This window comes from Cannabis sativa, chromosome 9 (assembly GCF_029168945.1).
Source record: "Cannabis sativa cultivar Pink pepper isolate KNU-18-1 chromosome 9, ASM2916894v1, whole genome shotgun sequence".
Lineage (NCBI taxonomy): Eukaryota > Viridiplantae > Streptophyta > Magnoliopsida > Rosales > Cannabaceae > Cannabis > Cannabis sativa.
The window spans coordinates 9,540,663-9,557,946 of NC_083609.1; the positions used below are offsets into that span (position 1 = coordinate 9,540,663).

The following is a 17,284-nucleotide window of genomic DNA, read 5'->3' on the forward strand; positions in this document are numbered from 1 at the left end:
CCTATATTGATACTCTTTTTTGATGTTTTACACTTTTCTTATACAGAAATTTAATATGAGCAGTAAGGATTTGGATTATTTCTTTGGAGGCCCTGCATTCCTAGCATGGTCTCGTATGGGAAATTTTCATGGGTGAGTTAACGAGTAGCTGAACTAAGTGAACTCATTTATAATTTATGATATAGCGAGTATATAATAATGTGTATATTTTTTTTTAATATTCTTATTATTTTTTTTTATAGTATTCATTGGATTAGATTACTTTAGTAAGAAAAATAAAAATTTTCCATGAGAATAAGTACTGGTTAGGAAACTCATAAATGCACATGGTTATATTATGGATGTGAAGAGCAAGAGTCATCGAATAATGAATCTTATCTTAATCATCATAAAAATAATATTAATAATTATTTTTACAGAAATATAGGTTGTTTATCTAAAAAACTACGGAGAAAACATGGAGAATTCAGTTGTATGTAGATTCAAAACGAACAATGAGTCTAAAGTACAATCAATTCACCATTCAAGCAGCTGAGCCGATAGAAGATTAGGAAGAAGTTTTACTATACTCTTTTTAGTTTTTCTAATAATATTATATATTAAGACTTTATTTAATAATTTTTTTTCTATTTTAAGATCGCACATTTTTTTAAATTTTTGTTAAATAATATTTGCTTTAAATTTTGTAAAACACATCTATTGTTTCTCTAAATTTTCTATAAGTAAATAATAAATATTATTTTCATATATTGTTATGACTTATATATACACAATTATATTTTACTAACTAAATATAATAACACAACTATTACTCTAATAAAACAATCATTCACATAATCATTATTACAACAATTTAAATAAAAATAGATAACTAAACTTTAAATAAAATTAATATTTACGTGCCTCGGAACGTAACTTCTACTTAGTTTACATAAAAGGGAACTAGTATGGTAGGAATTGGGTATTTTACTTATTCAATAGGTATAATAATTTTTAGCCATTGATCTAATTAAATGGTTTAAATTAAATTTTGAAAATTACAATCTAATTAATATTTTTTTATTTATAATTAATTTTAAACCCTATTTATTATGTTAAAGTTACAAAAATTTCAAATTTAACTTCAAATCTAATTTTTATTTTATTTACTTATTTATTTTATGATTAACTAAAATTTTATTTTTTTTATTTAATTTCAAATATATAAGATAATAATTTTTTATTTAATTTCTTTTCAAAAATAATAATTATATCTAAAAAAAACTACAACATTTATCAATTTATGTATGTTTATCTAAAATAATTACTGTGTAATTGGTAACTACTCTTATCTTAATAATAAAAGTGCATGGGTTCAATCCTTAACAACAACATATTTTCTTTTATTTATTTTTTTTTCTGTTTTTCAATTTAGAGTTTTACTTTCTATAATTTTATATTAATTAATCTTATTTTTTAAGATTATAATGTTCAATACATTTTAAATTTCTAGATATAAAATTAATTATTTACTTCAATTACAATACCTATATAAATCATGTGTGAAGAACTAATAAAATAGTACACATTTTTAGTATAATTATATCTTCTTCTCTCCAATCAACAAATATATATTTGTTTCATCCTATCAACAAAATTTAACAATGTATGTGTTTTGTTTTTATTCATAACTATCATATTTTGACAACACATAATTCATTTTATATTTAATAAATTCTTTTGTTTTTAGATTATTCATAATTGGTATTTATATGTCATACACAATAAAATATAAATTTACAAGATTTTTTCATAAATGTACAACAAAAATAAAATAATTACAAAAAATGTGCAAAAAAAAATTATTTTAAAAATTTATACATTTTGAAAACTTATTACATGAAACCATACATTTTTAATATGTTTATTAAACCTCAAAATAAACAATTTCGTAAAATTAATTAAACGGTTTTATAAAAATAAACAAGTTAAATATTTTTTTATTAAAAGATAAATGTTTATTATCTATTTTAGTATGAATTATTATAATTTAATAAGATTTTTTTTAATAAAATACAATATCAAATTATAAACATTAATGTATATAAATATAAATCAATACTTAAAATTACTAAAAATAAACATGACACGTAAAGTGATATAATAAACAAATGTGAATATTATTATTTTGTTTATTAAAGTAGTATGTTTAATAAATAGAAAATAAAATAAACATATATATACAAAGTATTTTATATTATTAGTATGTTTATTATAATTGTAAACATAAAAATAGACATAGTCAATTTATACTATACTAAAATAAGTATATTTTCTTTCTATTGTTTCTATATATTAATTATTTTTTAATGAGTTAGTGAACAAGTTTTTTATTGAAGTATAATTCTTACATCAAAAAATAAATAAACAAACATAACTTTATAAATTCCAAAAATTATTTAATTAAAAAAAATAAACACGACACAATTAATAAACAAAGAAAAAGATAAAGATAAACAATTTTTTTATATATATATTATTTATTTTCTAAAAAATTACTAAAAAAATAAACATAACACACGTAGAGTGATATAATAAACTTATGTGAATATTATTATTTTGTTTATTAAATTAATATGTTTAATTAATAGAAAATAAAATAAATACATATATAAAATATTTTATATTATTAGTATGTTTATTATAATTGTAAACATAAAAATAAACATAGCCAATAAACACATATATAAAATGTTTTATATTATTAGTATGTTTATTATAATTGTAAACATAAAAATAAACATAACCAATATTACCATATATATACTAATCAATAATTATTACCATATATATATTATAATAAAAATTGAAAAAAAGTTTTTAATTATATATAAAAGTGTACGAGAAAATGATAATAAGTTTTTTTGCACATATTTTGTAATTAATTAAAATAATGTATACAAAATTGTAAAATGCCCATCTATTTATATAACTAAGTTATTGTAGCACATTTCAGAGGTTCGTCTAATTCTAGTTAAGTGACATTTGTTCAATCATTTACATATTCACTTTATAGTTTTGTTTTATTTATTATTATTATTATTGTATTTGAATAATTTTTTGTGAGGTTATAATACACTTTTTTTTTTTATCTTTTTATTTTGTGCATTGGAGAAATTTAAAATTAGTTAATTAGCTAAACTTTTCAACTGTGTGATTGCTTTTCGGAACCACATGTTTGGCTTAGTCGCAAGGAAGTGACTATCCGACCTGAACGTTTCATTCGACATTGCTTATGGGCAGATTGAACGATCTACTTGGACCAAGTGAATGTGCCTATTATTCTTAATGGACTTATTTGAATAAAATAACACATGTAGTAATAAATAATAATGAAATAAGCTTTCGTGAGTCTCAATCTATTCATGAAATCTCTAAAGAGCTAGGTTGTTCACAACCCCGAATACGATAACAAATTCAGATGGCGGTTGCAAGCCTCCGTGACTCCCGAGCCTTGAAGGCAGGGGTAAGTTATCTATATTTCTAGGTAGGTCACATGTATATTCAAATAAGCTCATTAAGAATGATGACCCATTCACTGGGTCCAAGTAAATTAACCTAACTGTCCATAAACAAAGCCGAATGAAACATTCGGGTCTGAAAGTCACTTTCTCGCAACTAAGCCAAACATATGGTTAGAGAAGGCAATCACACATTTAGTTGAAAAGTTTAGCTAATTAAAAATTTTAAATTTCTCCAATGCACAAAATAAAAAAGATAAAAAAAAATGTGTATTTTTTTAAATGTAAAAAAAAAAATGTGTATTATAACCCCAAAAAAATGATTCAAATACAAAATAAATAAATAAATAAAACACACATAACTATATAAAGTGGATATCTAAAGGATTGAATTGATGTCACTTAACTAGAAATTGTTATATTTATGGATAGGTAAAATATTCAATTCTTACTATACTAGTTCCCAACATATCATCACTATTTTTTTTTAATGATGTAGCGTGTTATTTATTTAAATAAAATATATTAAGTTATTGTTGTAAATATTAATGACTACATAAAATTTCTCAAGAAATGAAGTAAATTAAGGTATAAATGTATAATTTTTAAAAATAAGAATAGTTAAATATCTTATTCAAATTCACGAGAAAAATTAGGGTTTTAGGTTGCCTTTTTTCTACGGCGCCTTTACTAGGCTCAAGTGGTGCGACTTGGTTTGGGGTTGTATTTTGCTACTGCAATTAGTTGTCTCTGTGACATGTTTTTGAGTGTTTTAGTATTGTTTCTATAACATGATTTTGAATGTTTTATTCTTGTCTATGTAACATGCTTTTGTTTTGTTTTATTTCGTGGTTGGGTTTCTTTGTTTTATTACGTACCTTACACAATATTTGAGTGCTCAAACTACGAGGTTAAACTGTAACAATTCCTAATGTTGTGTCATCTTCAAAACGATAAATGAAACAAAATATAAATGTTCTTATGATTAACTAGGATGTTATAACCTTTTTCATCTAATTTTATTTTAATTATTACTTTTTCTAATTTTAATCATGATCGTGTCTCAACAAAAGGAATGTTTCGATTACAGGTTATTACTTGGGAAATTTGCATGCTATACTAACTTTTGTTATTTTTTTACAAAAGTACTGCCAAGCGATATTTTTTACTTTTTTACTGTGTTTTTTTCACTATTGTTCTGCTAATGTTTTTTAATTGTTCTACTGTTGTTTTGAGTTTGATGTATTTTTGAAAAGATATCCGTGTGACAATATTTTTGTAAAACTTAACCCAAATTCTAGTATTTTTGTAAGTTTGCCTATTACTTTAGCTAATTTGCTATTAATAAAATTCCAAATTTATTAACAAAAAAACATAAATATATACTTATATCATTTATCACAATACCGCAAAACAATAAAGCACCTACACTTAATTGTTCAAATGTTCAAAACAATGGAAAGCAAACAAGTTGTCAAAAGAATTCACTTATAAAATATCATCCATAATAAAACACACACACAACACAGCGCCTCTAAAATCTAACTTAACGCATATACAGGCGTATGCAATGCCGGACGCATAACCAACCAGGGGATTGATCTCTCAACATTATTACATCACTTGCATCGTAACTGCCTTCTTCTTCTTCTTCTTCTTCTTCTTCTTCTTCTTCTTCTGAGACCTTTTCCCTTCCCACCATCATTCATTTCATTGCTCCCTCCTCTGAACAAACATGCAATGTTTTCAATGTTAGCACTAATAAGTTTTCTTGGATTTTGTTAGTTTTTGAAGGAAAGAAAACATAACATTCCGCAATGTGGCAATAGTAAAATATTCAAACCTGTGGTTGTAAAACCTCAACTCTGCCTGGAATAACAATACACGGGTGAGAGGCTGCTGCATCTGAACTCATTTCATCTGCAACCTTACTATTATTTTTACTAAGAGATTGAACAATCATATTCTCTAGCATGCCTTTACCCTTTGTAGAGATGTTTGAAGCAACTCCATCACGACTGGCTGCAGTAGCTCTTTTTGGGGTAAGATCGAGGCGATCTATCATTCGTGCAACACCAGATATCCCTGCACTCATCTCACGCTGTACTCCTTTACTTAGTTCTTTTACACAGTTATTACGAGCAAGTAGCTTCTCCTTAAGGCCTTTGGTGCTTTTCGATAGTGATTCCTTGTACCTAATCGACACACATTAATTAACAGTTATGTCAGTGTAGGAAAAAGAGAGCACGAAAGGACTGGAGAAATGGTATACAATTTTTTTTTGCTGAATGACAAATGGTATACAATTGCTAATTTACCTGGCCGAAGCAGCAGACCACTTAGATTTAAGTGAGTCCGATAAAGTGGATGTTTCAGATGGGGGACTTGGTCTCTGTGGACGAACAGACGGTGGCTGACTATATAGAACACTGTATAATCAACCGAAAAAGTAACTTACATTAATAGAATAGATAGTAATGTGTTGATCATGATTGCGGGGCTATTCAGAATTTCATAAGAAAGAAAAGAAATCTTAACGTCCCCACTGATAAGACAAACGAGTAAAATCTTAACGTCCCCACTGATAAGACAAACGAGTAAAGAAAACATATTATGCTACAATAAATTGTGTACTATTGGAAACTAAAAATCAAGTCCTATGAACGTACTTGGGCTTGGGAACACCACTATTTATATCGGTTCTGGGCTCCACATGAGACGATTGAGCATTAAGAGCAGGTGGGGTTACAGATGAAGATGTTGTATGTGTATGGTCCTCACTGTTTCCATGGGAGCCATCAAGTCCAGAATGTCTAAGTATCTGTCTACTTTCCCGAAGCTCATGTCTTTGCACAGCAACAGCTAGATGCCGCATGAAAGGCTCATCGAACACTAATCCGAGTTCCTGAAAAAGCAATAAAAAAAGACATTGTTGTAGAACAGAAGCAAACGGGTAAGAAGATGAAGACATCAATCAAATACATATTTGTTGAAGCTAAAATAAACTCTCACAGGGTCAGAATCAAGATCTTCCTCATCATAAATCACTCCAAAATCAGCAGGCCTCGATATAGGCCTTTCAATACTCTTTGACCTTAAATGCCTTTCCTTTCCAACTGCAGACAGAAGCTCTTGGCTACACACAACATTTATAAATGATTACCAGGAAAAAAGAAAAAAGAAAAAAGAAAAAGAACAGAGATAAGAACAAGGTAGTAATATACCTAACAGAATCCTTTAAGGAAAGTAACCGCCAGCATATTGGGCACTCTTTTCTCCTTTGAGACCTAAAAGAAAATTTATTTCAATAAGAATCAAACAATCATAAGTCAAAACGATAAAAAAAAATTATAAGTAAATGAACAATTTTGACTTACCATTCAAGAATGCAATGGAGATGATATTCGTGTTTGCAGGTCGTAATCTAAAAAAAAGAAAATAACAAGGAAATGTATAAGAAAACCCATTAAAGCCAGCAATTCAAGATTAACAACCCATTACAAACATAAAGTAAATGGTTTCTATCTAATGCAACATTAACAGACCAAATTTAATAGACGAAAACTGTTAGCAACTTGGGAAATGGTCATACAAAGTCCGTTAAGAGCTGTAATTTCATGATAATCACACATGTTAACAAAAGAAAAAATTAGGTGCAAACAAACTAACGTCGACCAAGATCATAATTCCATTAACGGTAAGTCTCTGATCAAACCACATTAACCAGATAAAAAACGCAATCAACATCATCACAAGTTACAAAACAAAAACCAATCAAAGACATTAATAGAAAATGAAAAGAAAAAAAAAACATAATTGGATCAATCAACAACGCTACATTTAGCACTGGAAGTAAAATCAAGAAGATGATCATAATAATCATACAGTAGCAGGATCGTGTGAGTTGAAAGGCTCAAGGCAGATACTACAAGAGTCTTCTTCATCTTCAAAGTTGTCATCCGAAGGTAACGGTACAGATGATGATGATGAAGAAGGTGCAATGATCGGCATTGAATTCTCGGGAAAACCGTGAGAAGAAGAGGACGAAGAAGCGGAGGCTGCCATTGAAGAGTTGAGAAGAGTAGTACAATGTAGATTTGGGGGGTTTTGGGAGAGAAGAAGAAGAAGAAGAAAAGAACCCTAGAAAAAGTATAGAGAGTAGAGAGGGAAAGAAAAGAGTGTTTTTATATTTATATAAATATAAGTTTGGAAAATGAAAATGGAATATGAATATTGTGTAATGGTCAATAAAAAGAAAGGTATTCTTCGGAAAGAGCCAGAAAAGTGCACCCAAACCCAAATATCATCCGATTCACCCGCTTTGATGGAATCAATCTTTCTCTCTCTCTCACTTTCTTATTAAAAAGATTCAATAATTATTATTTATTTTTAATTATTCTTTGAAAACTATATACACACATTTTATTTTAAGATAAGAAATGATTTCAGTAAGAATATCCTCTACAGATATTTTTTTTTTCAAAACTAAATTATAAGCAGGTTATAAATTTAAATCTTTAGATCTAAACTTTCACAAAATACTTTTTTTTTCAAATTTTATTTCCACATTGGCAAAATGAAAAATTACAAAAAAAAAAAAAAATTCCTAAATATATATAAATAAATAATACTATATTCTCTGAAAGTGCGTGTGTTTTTTTTTTGAGAACAGAAAATTGTAAGGATTAAAGGAAGTAATTGTAACCCCTTCAAAAAAAAAAGGAAAATATTATTGTTGAATATCTCTGCATATTATTATTATTAATTTTTGGTAAATAATAAATATCTCTAATTAGATTGGCCGTCCCTTCACGCACCACACATAGTCACAAACTCAATTCGGTGAATCTAGATCGACGATATTTTCTCCCACCTAATTAATTAATTAAGAAATACATTTTGTCAAAAAAAAAAATAATAATAATAAATACGTAAGAAAAAAATACAGTGCATACTACTACACATGATCTATACTTAAATCTGGTCCGTCCAGTACGATCTCCGTGACTTATTCTCCTCCATTGGATCTGATTCTCGTTATTTCCGCTCCGTCCTTTTCGGCTTACTCTCGTCCGTGTAAGTTTTTTTTTCTACACATCAAACGACAACGTTCGTTGTTATGTCGTTTACTATTTAAACGACACGTCGTTTTAATAAGATGGAAACGACAACAATTTCTTTCCCGTTTTAGCTAAAACTCCCCCAGCTATGCTATCGTCTTCATCATCGGACCTCACTAGCTCTTCGAGTGTGTTCGTCAATGGCGGCGACTCTACCAGTTTCAGCCACTCAGCTTCTCTCTCTTCCACGACCTGTTTTCCTCTCTCGAAAACTCCATGTTCATGCTTACGGTTTCCCCTTCCCATCACGAAGCCCTAGCTCTAGGCTTGTCATCTCTGAAAACCGGGCAATTTGCTCCGCTCCGGAGCTTCTTAACTCAACTTCCATGGCGGAAGAAGTTGGTTCGGATGAGACCGTAACTCTCAGAGAACTTTGCGGAAACCATGTCCCCGATCATGTATTACGCAGGTGAGTTGTTTTTGTTTTTCTTTCTTCTTCCAGTTGTAATGAGATTCGTTTCAATTTTGAATGTGTGATAATTTTCTCAGGGTTGAAGAAGTTGGCTATGTTATACCAACTGATGTACAAAGACAAGCTTTGCCTACTCTGTTCTCTGGTCTCGACTGTGTGCTTCATGCTCAGGTCAAATTTCCATCTTATTCAGATTTCTCAATGTGAATGTATCGTTTAAATTTCTTAACTTTTCGTTGCAACGCTCCAAAAAAGCTCTGGATTTTTGGGCTATGAATCATATTTGAGAAGGCTAAGTAACTTGTGTATTGAATTTGTAAGACTAAACAAGAAACTATGTCAGGTAACATTGTTGAGTTATATAAGTGTGAACTCAATTATAACTTAGAAGATTAATTTTTGTACTTGTTCTTTTCCTGTAGACAGGTTCTGGGAAGACACTGACATATCTTTTGTTGATATTTTCCGTTATAAACACTCAAAGATCAGCTGTTCAAGCACTCATTGTGGTGCCCACCAGGGAACTTGGTATGCAAGTAAGAATACCGTTCTGGAGTTATTTTTTTCTTCCTGTAATTGAATACGTTTAGAGGAAAACTGGAATTTACATATTCTTCTTTAAGATACTATTTAAGGAGGAAAACAAAAATGCAACTTTTATACTTGGTTGCAGTTTTTTAATACGTATAGTGGGTAGGAAGTAACTATGTATAGTTTAGTATGATTAGCCTTTCTCACTTTTATTTAGGTTACCAAAGTTGCTCGGACTCTGGCTGCAAAGCCCACGGAAAGTGATTTGGAGCAGAATTCATGTACCATCATGGCTCTTTTAGATGGTGGATCATTGAAAAGACACAAGACTTGGCTAAAGGTGCTGTTCTTGTTACCTTGTAATGCATTGTAGTTTGTACCTCTATGTTGGAAGGCGACAGCAAATAGATACCCACTTTCTTAAATTTCACTGGATTAGCATTTTATATTTTTTTCTTTAATCGGTCTATTTGGTTATCAGGGTTGCAACTTTTGTGGGAAAGATGTCATTTATGAATAGGATGACTAATTCATGCTTGATCAACTTTGATAAATTTCAATCATCAAATGACCTATAATGGTGTCACTAATCAATAAATGTTTGAACCTAATTCTAGCTGTAATTTTGTATTGATCTTTTGACAAATCCTTGCTCATTAGTGATCGGACATTTCTTGGTATTCCATATTACAGGCAGAGCCTCCTACAATTGTAGTGGCAACCATAGGGAGTTTATGTCAGATGTTGGAAAAGCGTATTCTTACTCTTGAGTCAATGCAGGTTTTGGTAATTGACGAGGTAAACTAGATCCATACTAATGTTTAGCTATTTATTTAAGCTGACTGAACTATCTTGTATCTAAGATTTTAAATGCCAATTCCATTCAGCAGAATTATGTTGCAAAATTTGTGATCTACTGTCTGTTACTGCCATCATAACACTTGAGTTATCTACAGGATTCTTTTAGTGGTATAGTAAAAGACTTGTATCTTCTAGAAAAATATTCTTTGTCCTGACCAGGAAAACATATTCTCGAACTACATTTGTTTCGGTTCCTGTCAATGAAAGAAGCTTAAAATATTTGCAAGGTGTAGCTCAAATGACAAGAATCTAATAATAATGAAAAAAAGAGAAGGAAAAAAAGGGGAAGTTTTTTCTAATATACATATTTTCAATTATTATTTTTATGTTCCCTCTTTGTTCAGGTTGATTTCATGTTCAACTCTTCAAAAGAAGTCAGTTCTCTTCGAAAACTCTTGACATCATACTCCTCGATCAATAACCGCCAGACCATTTTTGCCAGTGCATCAATCCCACAGCACAGACGATTTGTACATGACTGTATACAACAGAAATGGACCAAGGTTTCGCAGTATAAACTTTTCATTTCCATGTTATTTTCGTTAGGAGTTTACATATTCCTTGTTCTTGCTATCATTCTGCATTTTTATGTTTATGTACCTTTCAGAGCAACGTAGTTCATGTCCATGTTAATCCAGTTGAGCCCATGCCATCATGTTTACATCATAGATTTGTGGTAAGGATTGTTTACACAATGGATTCCTCAAATATTTATAAGTTTTCCAGTTTCAAATCTCTACTATAGTTTATTTCATGAGATATTTTTGTGTATTGATTTCTCATGAAAGATGATTTACTCAAAAATCTTTCTATTGTGCTTGCTGGCTAACAGATATGTGGTAAAAACATGAGGCTGCATACCTTACTATCTTTGTTACAGACTGATGCACCAGAGTCTGGAATTATTTTTGTTGGAGAACAGGTCTTTATTTAATTTTAAAAAGTTTGATTTTTTTATTTTTGCACCAAAGAAAGCAAATTGATTGTGTTTTTGATATATCGTATGAATACAGTCCGAAAAGTCGAAGAAGGCAGGAAATGCTCCCCCAACTACACTGTTAATGGATTTTTTGACAGCTTCTTATAATGGTGATTCAGATATTCTCCTTTTGGAAGAAGACATGAATTTTAATCTGAGAGCAACTTCTTTATCAGTAAGTTCCAGTCATGTTCTCCGATTATGTCAATGCCTCTAATCTTATCCATTTAGAAGTTTCTGATATATTTCTCTTGTTTATTGTAGGAACTAAGACAAGGAGGTGGTTATCTCCTTGTCTCAACAGATTTAGCTGCCAGAGGAGTTGACCTGCCGGAAACTACTCACATATACAATTTTGATCTGCCAAGAACTGTCACTAACTATCTTCATCGGGCAGGAAGAACAGGACGAAAACCATTTTCAGACGAGAAATGTTTTGTCACTAACATTTTGACATCAGAAGAGAGGTTTGTTTTGCAAAGATACGAAAATGAGTTAATGTTTAACTGTGAAGAGCTACTTATATAGAGTTTTATGCAGAGTTGACTTATTCTGGCTATCCCATTATACGGAAAAGTTAAGCTAACTCTTCACAACAAAGAAGTATGTTCAAAACTTGAATTGTTAATAAAATTTGACAACCCGACTAACCTAAAGCTCCCAAACTATTAATAACCTGAAAAATCCAAAGAGAAAAACACAAGTTTTTCAAACCAACTATTAATATTGTTAGTTTGGGCACAAGTGAAATTATTTTGAGGGGTCAAAGTTAGTACATATCAACCCGAGTTGTGAGTTAGGCGGGTTGAACAACCCATCCAACTAGCCCTGGAACATCCTTCTGCCTATGATTTGCTACTTAGTTCTGATATTCAAGATTTTACTTGACCTAGTTAGCGTTATATAATAGTCCCTAGATTGTAACTGTCTGTTTTGCACAAGACTCAAGGTTTTAATTTGTAACTTGTGTTTGCAAAGCTCAAAAATTAAGAGGGTTTCGGATTAAAGAAAAAGAAAATACGAGAGTTGATGGTAACTTTGAAATATTAGTGTTTTTCTTTTTTCACTTCAAATGGCTTGGAAACACATTTTTGCAGTATTTTTTACAAAACAATAAGCATGTTGCACTTCCAATCCACATAGTAAAGAACTAGGGATGCCTTGATTTACAGAACATAGTAGCTCTTATTTCTTAATTCGCTCCTTTCCAATCCTAATGCTACCCAAAAAGAAAGGGAAAAAAAGGGTATAGGATTGAAGACTTGTAGTAAAACTTAGATCACTGTTCCATCTTTGATTACTGAATTTTTCAGTACGACTGTTACGCCTGAACGGATGTAAAACCCTTCCGTTGACCTATCAGCTTCTTGGACCCCCTGCAAATAGGAAAGAAAAATTCAATAACTTGGGATATTTCATTATGTACTAACACTTCTACTCATTGCAATGAAGGTATTACCTCTGAGTTAGCAATGATAACATTCTTTCCAATTCTTGCATTTTTGTCGATGATGCATTCTCTGCGAAATGGACAAAAGATAATGGTTTTAAACATGAAGTCCTTGCCCAATGTAACTTGACTAACAAAATTTATTTCTCTTGGTGGTAATAAAAAAAAAAAGAAAAATTTTTTGTACTTGATTTTTGTGTTTTCTCCTATTCCAATAGGAACTCCTCCCTCAGCAAACAATGAAGCCACTTCAGATTCTGTTTCATAAAAATCTGCTCCAAGCATCACAGTATCCTGCATGTTTTTTTTTTTCATCATTCAGTTTTTGGTGTTTTTTCCCTCCAAACTCCATTGTTAATTTAATCATGACTTATTAGGAAACAAACCTTTAAGTGAACATTAGAATTAATCCGGGATCTGATACCAACAACACTATGCTCTATAACACTATTAGTTAAGAAACTCCCATGAGATATGATTGAATCAACAATCTGTATAAACAACCAGAAAGAATGTTAAAAGTTGATTAAATCAAAAGCCAAAAATTGTTAGCTGGTTTTTTTTATGTGCCTTTATCTGATTTGACTCGGCTTTAAAGTTTCAACAGAGAAGTCTAACCTTGCACTTGTCAAATTTTGATGGAGGTAAGTTCCTTCTTGAAGTGTACATTGGCTTTGTTGCATCATAGAAACTAAATCTTGGTGGCTGAAAGAGATGAGAGAGAAGAGAAAACATAGCATCACATCACATTGCACAAACATGTAACTATGGTTATGGCTGTTATTTCAACAAAGCATGAAAATTATTGTTTGCCTTAGAACTTTTATGAGCTATTTAGAGGCTTTGGCCTTTGGTACTTACATGCTCTGTGAGAGCAAGGTTTGCCTCAAAGAAGGATCTGATTGTTCCTATATCTTCCCAGTAATCATTGAACAAATATGCCTGCAAAGGAATTTTATCATTGAACATTGAAACTTTCTGGACAAAGTGTTAAACATGAATTCAAATTATGAGCTTTTTTGTTTACCTTTTTAAATTTGTTCTATAAAACTATACACGTGCTTGGGATAAATATATAAAAAAAATCCATGAGCTGAAGAAAGAAAAAGGTTTAACAGACCTTAATGAAGAATTCTTTGGCTGAGGCAGGGATTATCTCTGATCCAAAATCATTTGCAGTTGGAAAACGCCATCTGTTTCAAATAGTATGTTGTGAGTAGTTTTCTCCTGGTAAAAGTTGACATGATCTTCTAATATAGACAAATTCTTATTCTTTGTCAGTACCTAAGAAGGTTCAGAAGTATCTCCTTCTTGAAGACATATACTCCCATGGAAGCAATATATGGCTTCTTTTCAGCCTCTTCCTTTGAAAGTCCCAAAACTGTTGTATCTACTTCCTAAAGAATTTACTGAATTTAGCATTAGCAGTCAAGTACTTAAATTCATACATAAATTCAAATTTTATTTTGGCATCATAATTCTGAGTATTACCATTCTCTTCAGCTCTTCTCCTTTAGGCTTTTCACTGAATGAGAGGACTCTTCCTTTATTATCTATCTTCATCAGGCCAAAGTCCGAGGCTCGACTATACAAAAGATAAGAAAATCAAAATGAGTTTGTAAAAAAAACAAACTGTGCATTGCTCTCTGCTAAATCATTTACATATCTAATTTAGAATATATGAAAGCTACCAAGTATCCTATTTATTCATATTCCTATTAGATACCAGAACTGATCAACTATGATTAGAAACCTGAATGAAATGTTATTTCAATGGTGATAGACAATCTACCTATCATCCATTGGAAGACAAGAAAGAGTTATGTCTGCTCCACTCTGCCTATGATTCTGCAAAACAAGAGAAGTACTTGCGCTCAGATTTGGCTTATTCACGCAAATCAAACTCGAATATTTTGGCTTACTTGAACAAAGTCCATGTAGTCCATTCTGTATAGATGATCTCCAGATAGAATTAGAACATCCTCAATATCCTTACTTCTAGCATCCTAAAGCAAACAGAGTCGAATATGTTAGCGAATTCAGAAGGCTTCTAAGCTAGTCAAGTCCTAAAAGTTCTGAGCTTGAATACCTCAAACAGCCAATGAAACTGCCTTACTGCATCTGCAGTACCTTGGAACCACTTCTTACCCGCCTCTCCTGGAGTTTGAGTCGCCGCTAGAGCCTGACCATATAACAAAGATGTATAGTTAGTGAAGCTTTCCAAAATACATGATGGTATATGATCTGAATAATTGTGTACCTCAACAAAGCCATCTCCAAAGCTTCCATTGCCAAAGTTGTAAGCTCGGGTGAGATGCCTGTTGAGTGAAGCTGAATTGAACTGAGTAAGGATATAAACTTTGCTGATTCCACTGTTAATGCAGTTGCTCATTGGGACATCAATCAGTCTGTATGATCCTCCAATGGGAACCTGTAATAATAATATTAGTAGTGAATTTCAATACCTTGGGATATAGTGAAACCATAATTAAGGAAAAACAGTACAAGACTTACCGCAGGCTTGGCACGGCGCTTTGTGAGGGGGAAAAGCCGAGTACCGGCTCCTCCTCCTAGTATGACTGCCACAACTGTTCGAGGGTCTCTTTTTTCCATATCTAAGTCCCTTAGCTGCATGCATTAATAATAATAACCCCATAAATCACAATGTACATAATTTGGACTTGAAACTAAGATTAAAGGGTCTTCATATTTATTGGTATAGCACTATTGATGCCTAATATCAAATGTTGCTTTGAAAAATTCAAGACAATCCATATTAGGTACCCTCTTGTTTGTAGCCATAAACTCTTCTAGTCTTCTTTGGTGTAATTCATGGGCTTCAGTCCATTAATGATAGCTCAATAACTTCAAGCCCAAACACTGGTGTGCTACTGTTTCTCCCATATTTCATCCATTTAATCATTGACCCAAATTGTACTATTATTAACCATTTGACAAAAACCCTGAATTTGAAATATTGGTTGGTGGATGATATTTGAAACTTTTGAAGATATATTATAAAACCCTTTTCTAAACTATAGACAGACAGAGGATTAAGCCCCATTAAATCAATGCTATATCACACCAAAACTCTACTTTGTTCCACCATAACACAACCCATTTGTCAAGCTTTCTTGTTTACTATTTTAATATATATAATAAGATGAGCTAACCTTGGACTGGCTTGGTACATCAGTAGTGAGAGACATGCACACACGTTGCCTAACATTCTTATTAGTAACAAAAACTCTACCAAGAGATTGCTGAAGCTGAGTCTGCCTCAACTTGTTACCCATTACTTCTCCATTGCAAAACTTTACAAGCCTCCAATTCTTCCCAGCCAATCCCGTCATGCCACGTAGCTGGCCGGCCGCCGAGAGGGAAATCCGGCAATCAGCTGAGACTGCCATATTTTTATTTTATATTTAATTTTCTTGGGAAAAAAACTCCCAAGGAGAAAATGGGAATAACAAAAAAGATAATATTGAAGAAACTTTGTTATAATGTATATAGTTTGTATAGGAGAGGGAAGAGCATAGTTGCTATGAAAAATTGTAAGTCATTGGAGGATTTTTGCCACGTTATCCAAAACCAATTGTATCCACCAATTTCCGTTTTGGGTTTTTGTCTTGTTGTTACATATACATATATACATAGATACACATATAATTTATACATTTTTTTACAAGTTAGTCCCCATGTTAGATTGAATTTACCAATGGAGGAATATTCTACTACTTGTGCTTAGCTGCTTTGAGATTTTTGGCGATGAAAGAAACACTGACCAGGGGACAATATATTGACCTTTTGTTCTCCTATATGCATTATTGCATTTCATTATTTAGTAATATTTGGTACAAAATCAGAAACTGAAAATGAACTATCTGTCTTTTAATGTTCAATGGGTCAAATTAGAAGTAATATGAATGCATATTGGATTTATTTTCGGTTTTTCATATTCGGATTTAGAATAATATTTTTGGCAAAATTCAAGAAAATAAATAATATTAATCTTTGGGATATTTTTTCACTATGAAAATTAAATTTTGAGTTGTTACAAAATGATACTTTCATATGTTAATAGCAGAGCCGGCCCATAGCTGTAAATGCATGCAGAACCAATCCGGCCCATATTTTGAAAAGTATGGTTTGTGTTGTACAGATTTATAAAAAAATGGAAACTTACAAAAATATTAAAATTTGAGTTAATTTTTACAAAAATACTGTCACACGATTTTTTTTTCAAAAATACTGTGCTTTTATAAAGGCTAATTAGTATTTTTGCCACCTGAACTTTGACATGTACCAAATCATGCCCCCTGAACTTTTAAGGTAATTGAAAATGCCCCTGAACTATTGAGATTGTTGGATTTAAGGACTTTTTTCTAATTTTAGTAAAAAAGTCTAACATGGATGAAAGTTCAGGGAGCA

At 31.1% G+C, this 17,284-nt stretch overlaps 3 protein-coding genes across 8 annotated transcripts; 1 reads left to right on the top strand and 2 right to left on the bottom strand.

The window, feature by feature from the left end:
- Window positions 1-4,857: 4,857 nt before the first annotated feature.
- On the bottom strand, window positions 4,858-8,319 carry LOC115723121 (E3 ubiquitin-protein ligase RHF1A). Its single transcript, XM_030652548.2, has 8 exons — window positions 7,386-8,319; window positions 6,878-6,924; window positions 6,725-6,787; window positions 6,513-6,636; window positions 6,170-6,405; window positions 5,819-5,929; window positions 5,344-5,695; window positions 4,858-5,225 (listed from the first exon to the last, which is right to left on the bottom strand). The coding sequence occupies exons 1-8, from the start codon at window positions 7,563-7,565 to the stop codon at window positions 5,211-5,213; spliced, it is 1,128 nt and encodes a 375-aa protein (XP_030508408.2). The 5' UTR covers window positions 7,566-8,319; the 3' UTR covers window positions 4,858-5,210.
- Window positions 8,320-8,700: 381 nt separating this feature from the next.
- On the top strand, window positions 8,701-12,003 carry LOC115722779 (DEAD-box ATP-dependent RNA helicase 58, chloroplastic). 6 transcript variants are annotated; one of them, XM_061104606.1, is made up of 11 exons: window positions 8,872-9,029; window positions 9,110-9,203; window positions 9,288-9,375; window positions 9,455-9,568; window positions 9,781-9,903; window positions 10,257-10,361; window positions 10,769-10,927; window positions 11,032-11,100; window positions 11,257-11,346; window positions 11,438-11,578; window positions 11,668-12,003. In XM_061104606.1, the coding sequence occupies exons 1-11, from the start codon at window positions 9,005-9,007 to the stop codon at window positions 11,929-11,931; spliced, it is 1,272 nt and encodes a 423-aa protein (XP_060960589.1). In that variant the 5' UTR covers window positions 8,872-9,004; the 3' UTR covers window positions 11,932-12,003. The 6 variants fall into 6 exon arrangements, with proteins under 6 accessions (XP_030507947.2, XP_060960589.1, XP_030507950.2 ...); XM_030652087.2 differs by lacking the exon at window positions 9,288-9,375 and having other exon boundaries at window positions 8,701-9,029; XM_030652090.2 differs by lacking the exon at window positions 9,288-9,375 and having other exon boundaries at window positions 9,009-9,029; window positions 9,459-9,568.
- Window positions 12,004-12,436: 433 nt separating this feature from the next.
- LOC115722778 (glucose-1-phosphate adenylyltransferase large subunit 1, chloroplastic) lies at window positions 12,437-16,618 on the bottom strand. Its single transcript, XM_030652085.2, has 15 exons — window positions 16,027-16,618; window positions 15,368-15,481; window positions 15,114-15,284; window positions 14,943-15,035; window positions 14,776-14,859; window positions 14,646-14,701; window positions 14,345-14,438; window positions 14,138-14,250; window positions 13,974-14,046; window positions 13,715-13,795; window positions 13,472-13,558; window positions 13,240-13,344; window positions 13,041-13,147; window positions 12,863-12,923; window positions 12,437-12,779 (listed from the first exon to the last, which is right to left on the bottom strand). Exons 1-15 carry the CDS (start codon window positions 16,261-16,263, stop codon window positions 12,678-12,680), a joined length of 1,578 nt encoding a protein of 525 aa, XP_030507945.2. The 5' UTR covers window positions 16,264-16,618; the 3' UTR covers window positions 12,437-12,677.
- Between the last annotated feature and the right edge of the window lie 666 nt (window positions 16,619-17,284).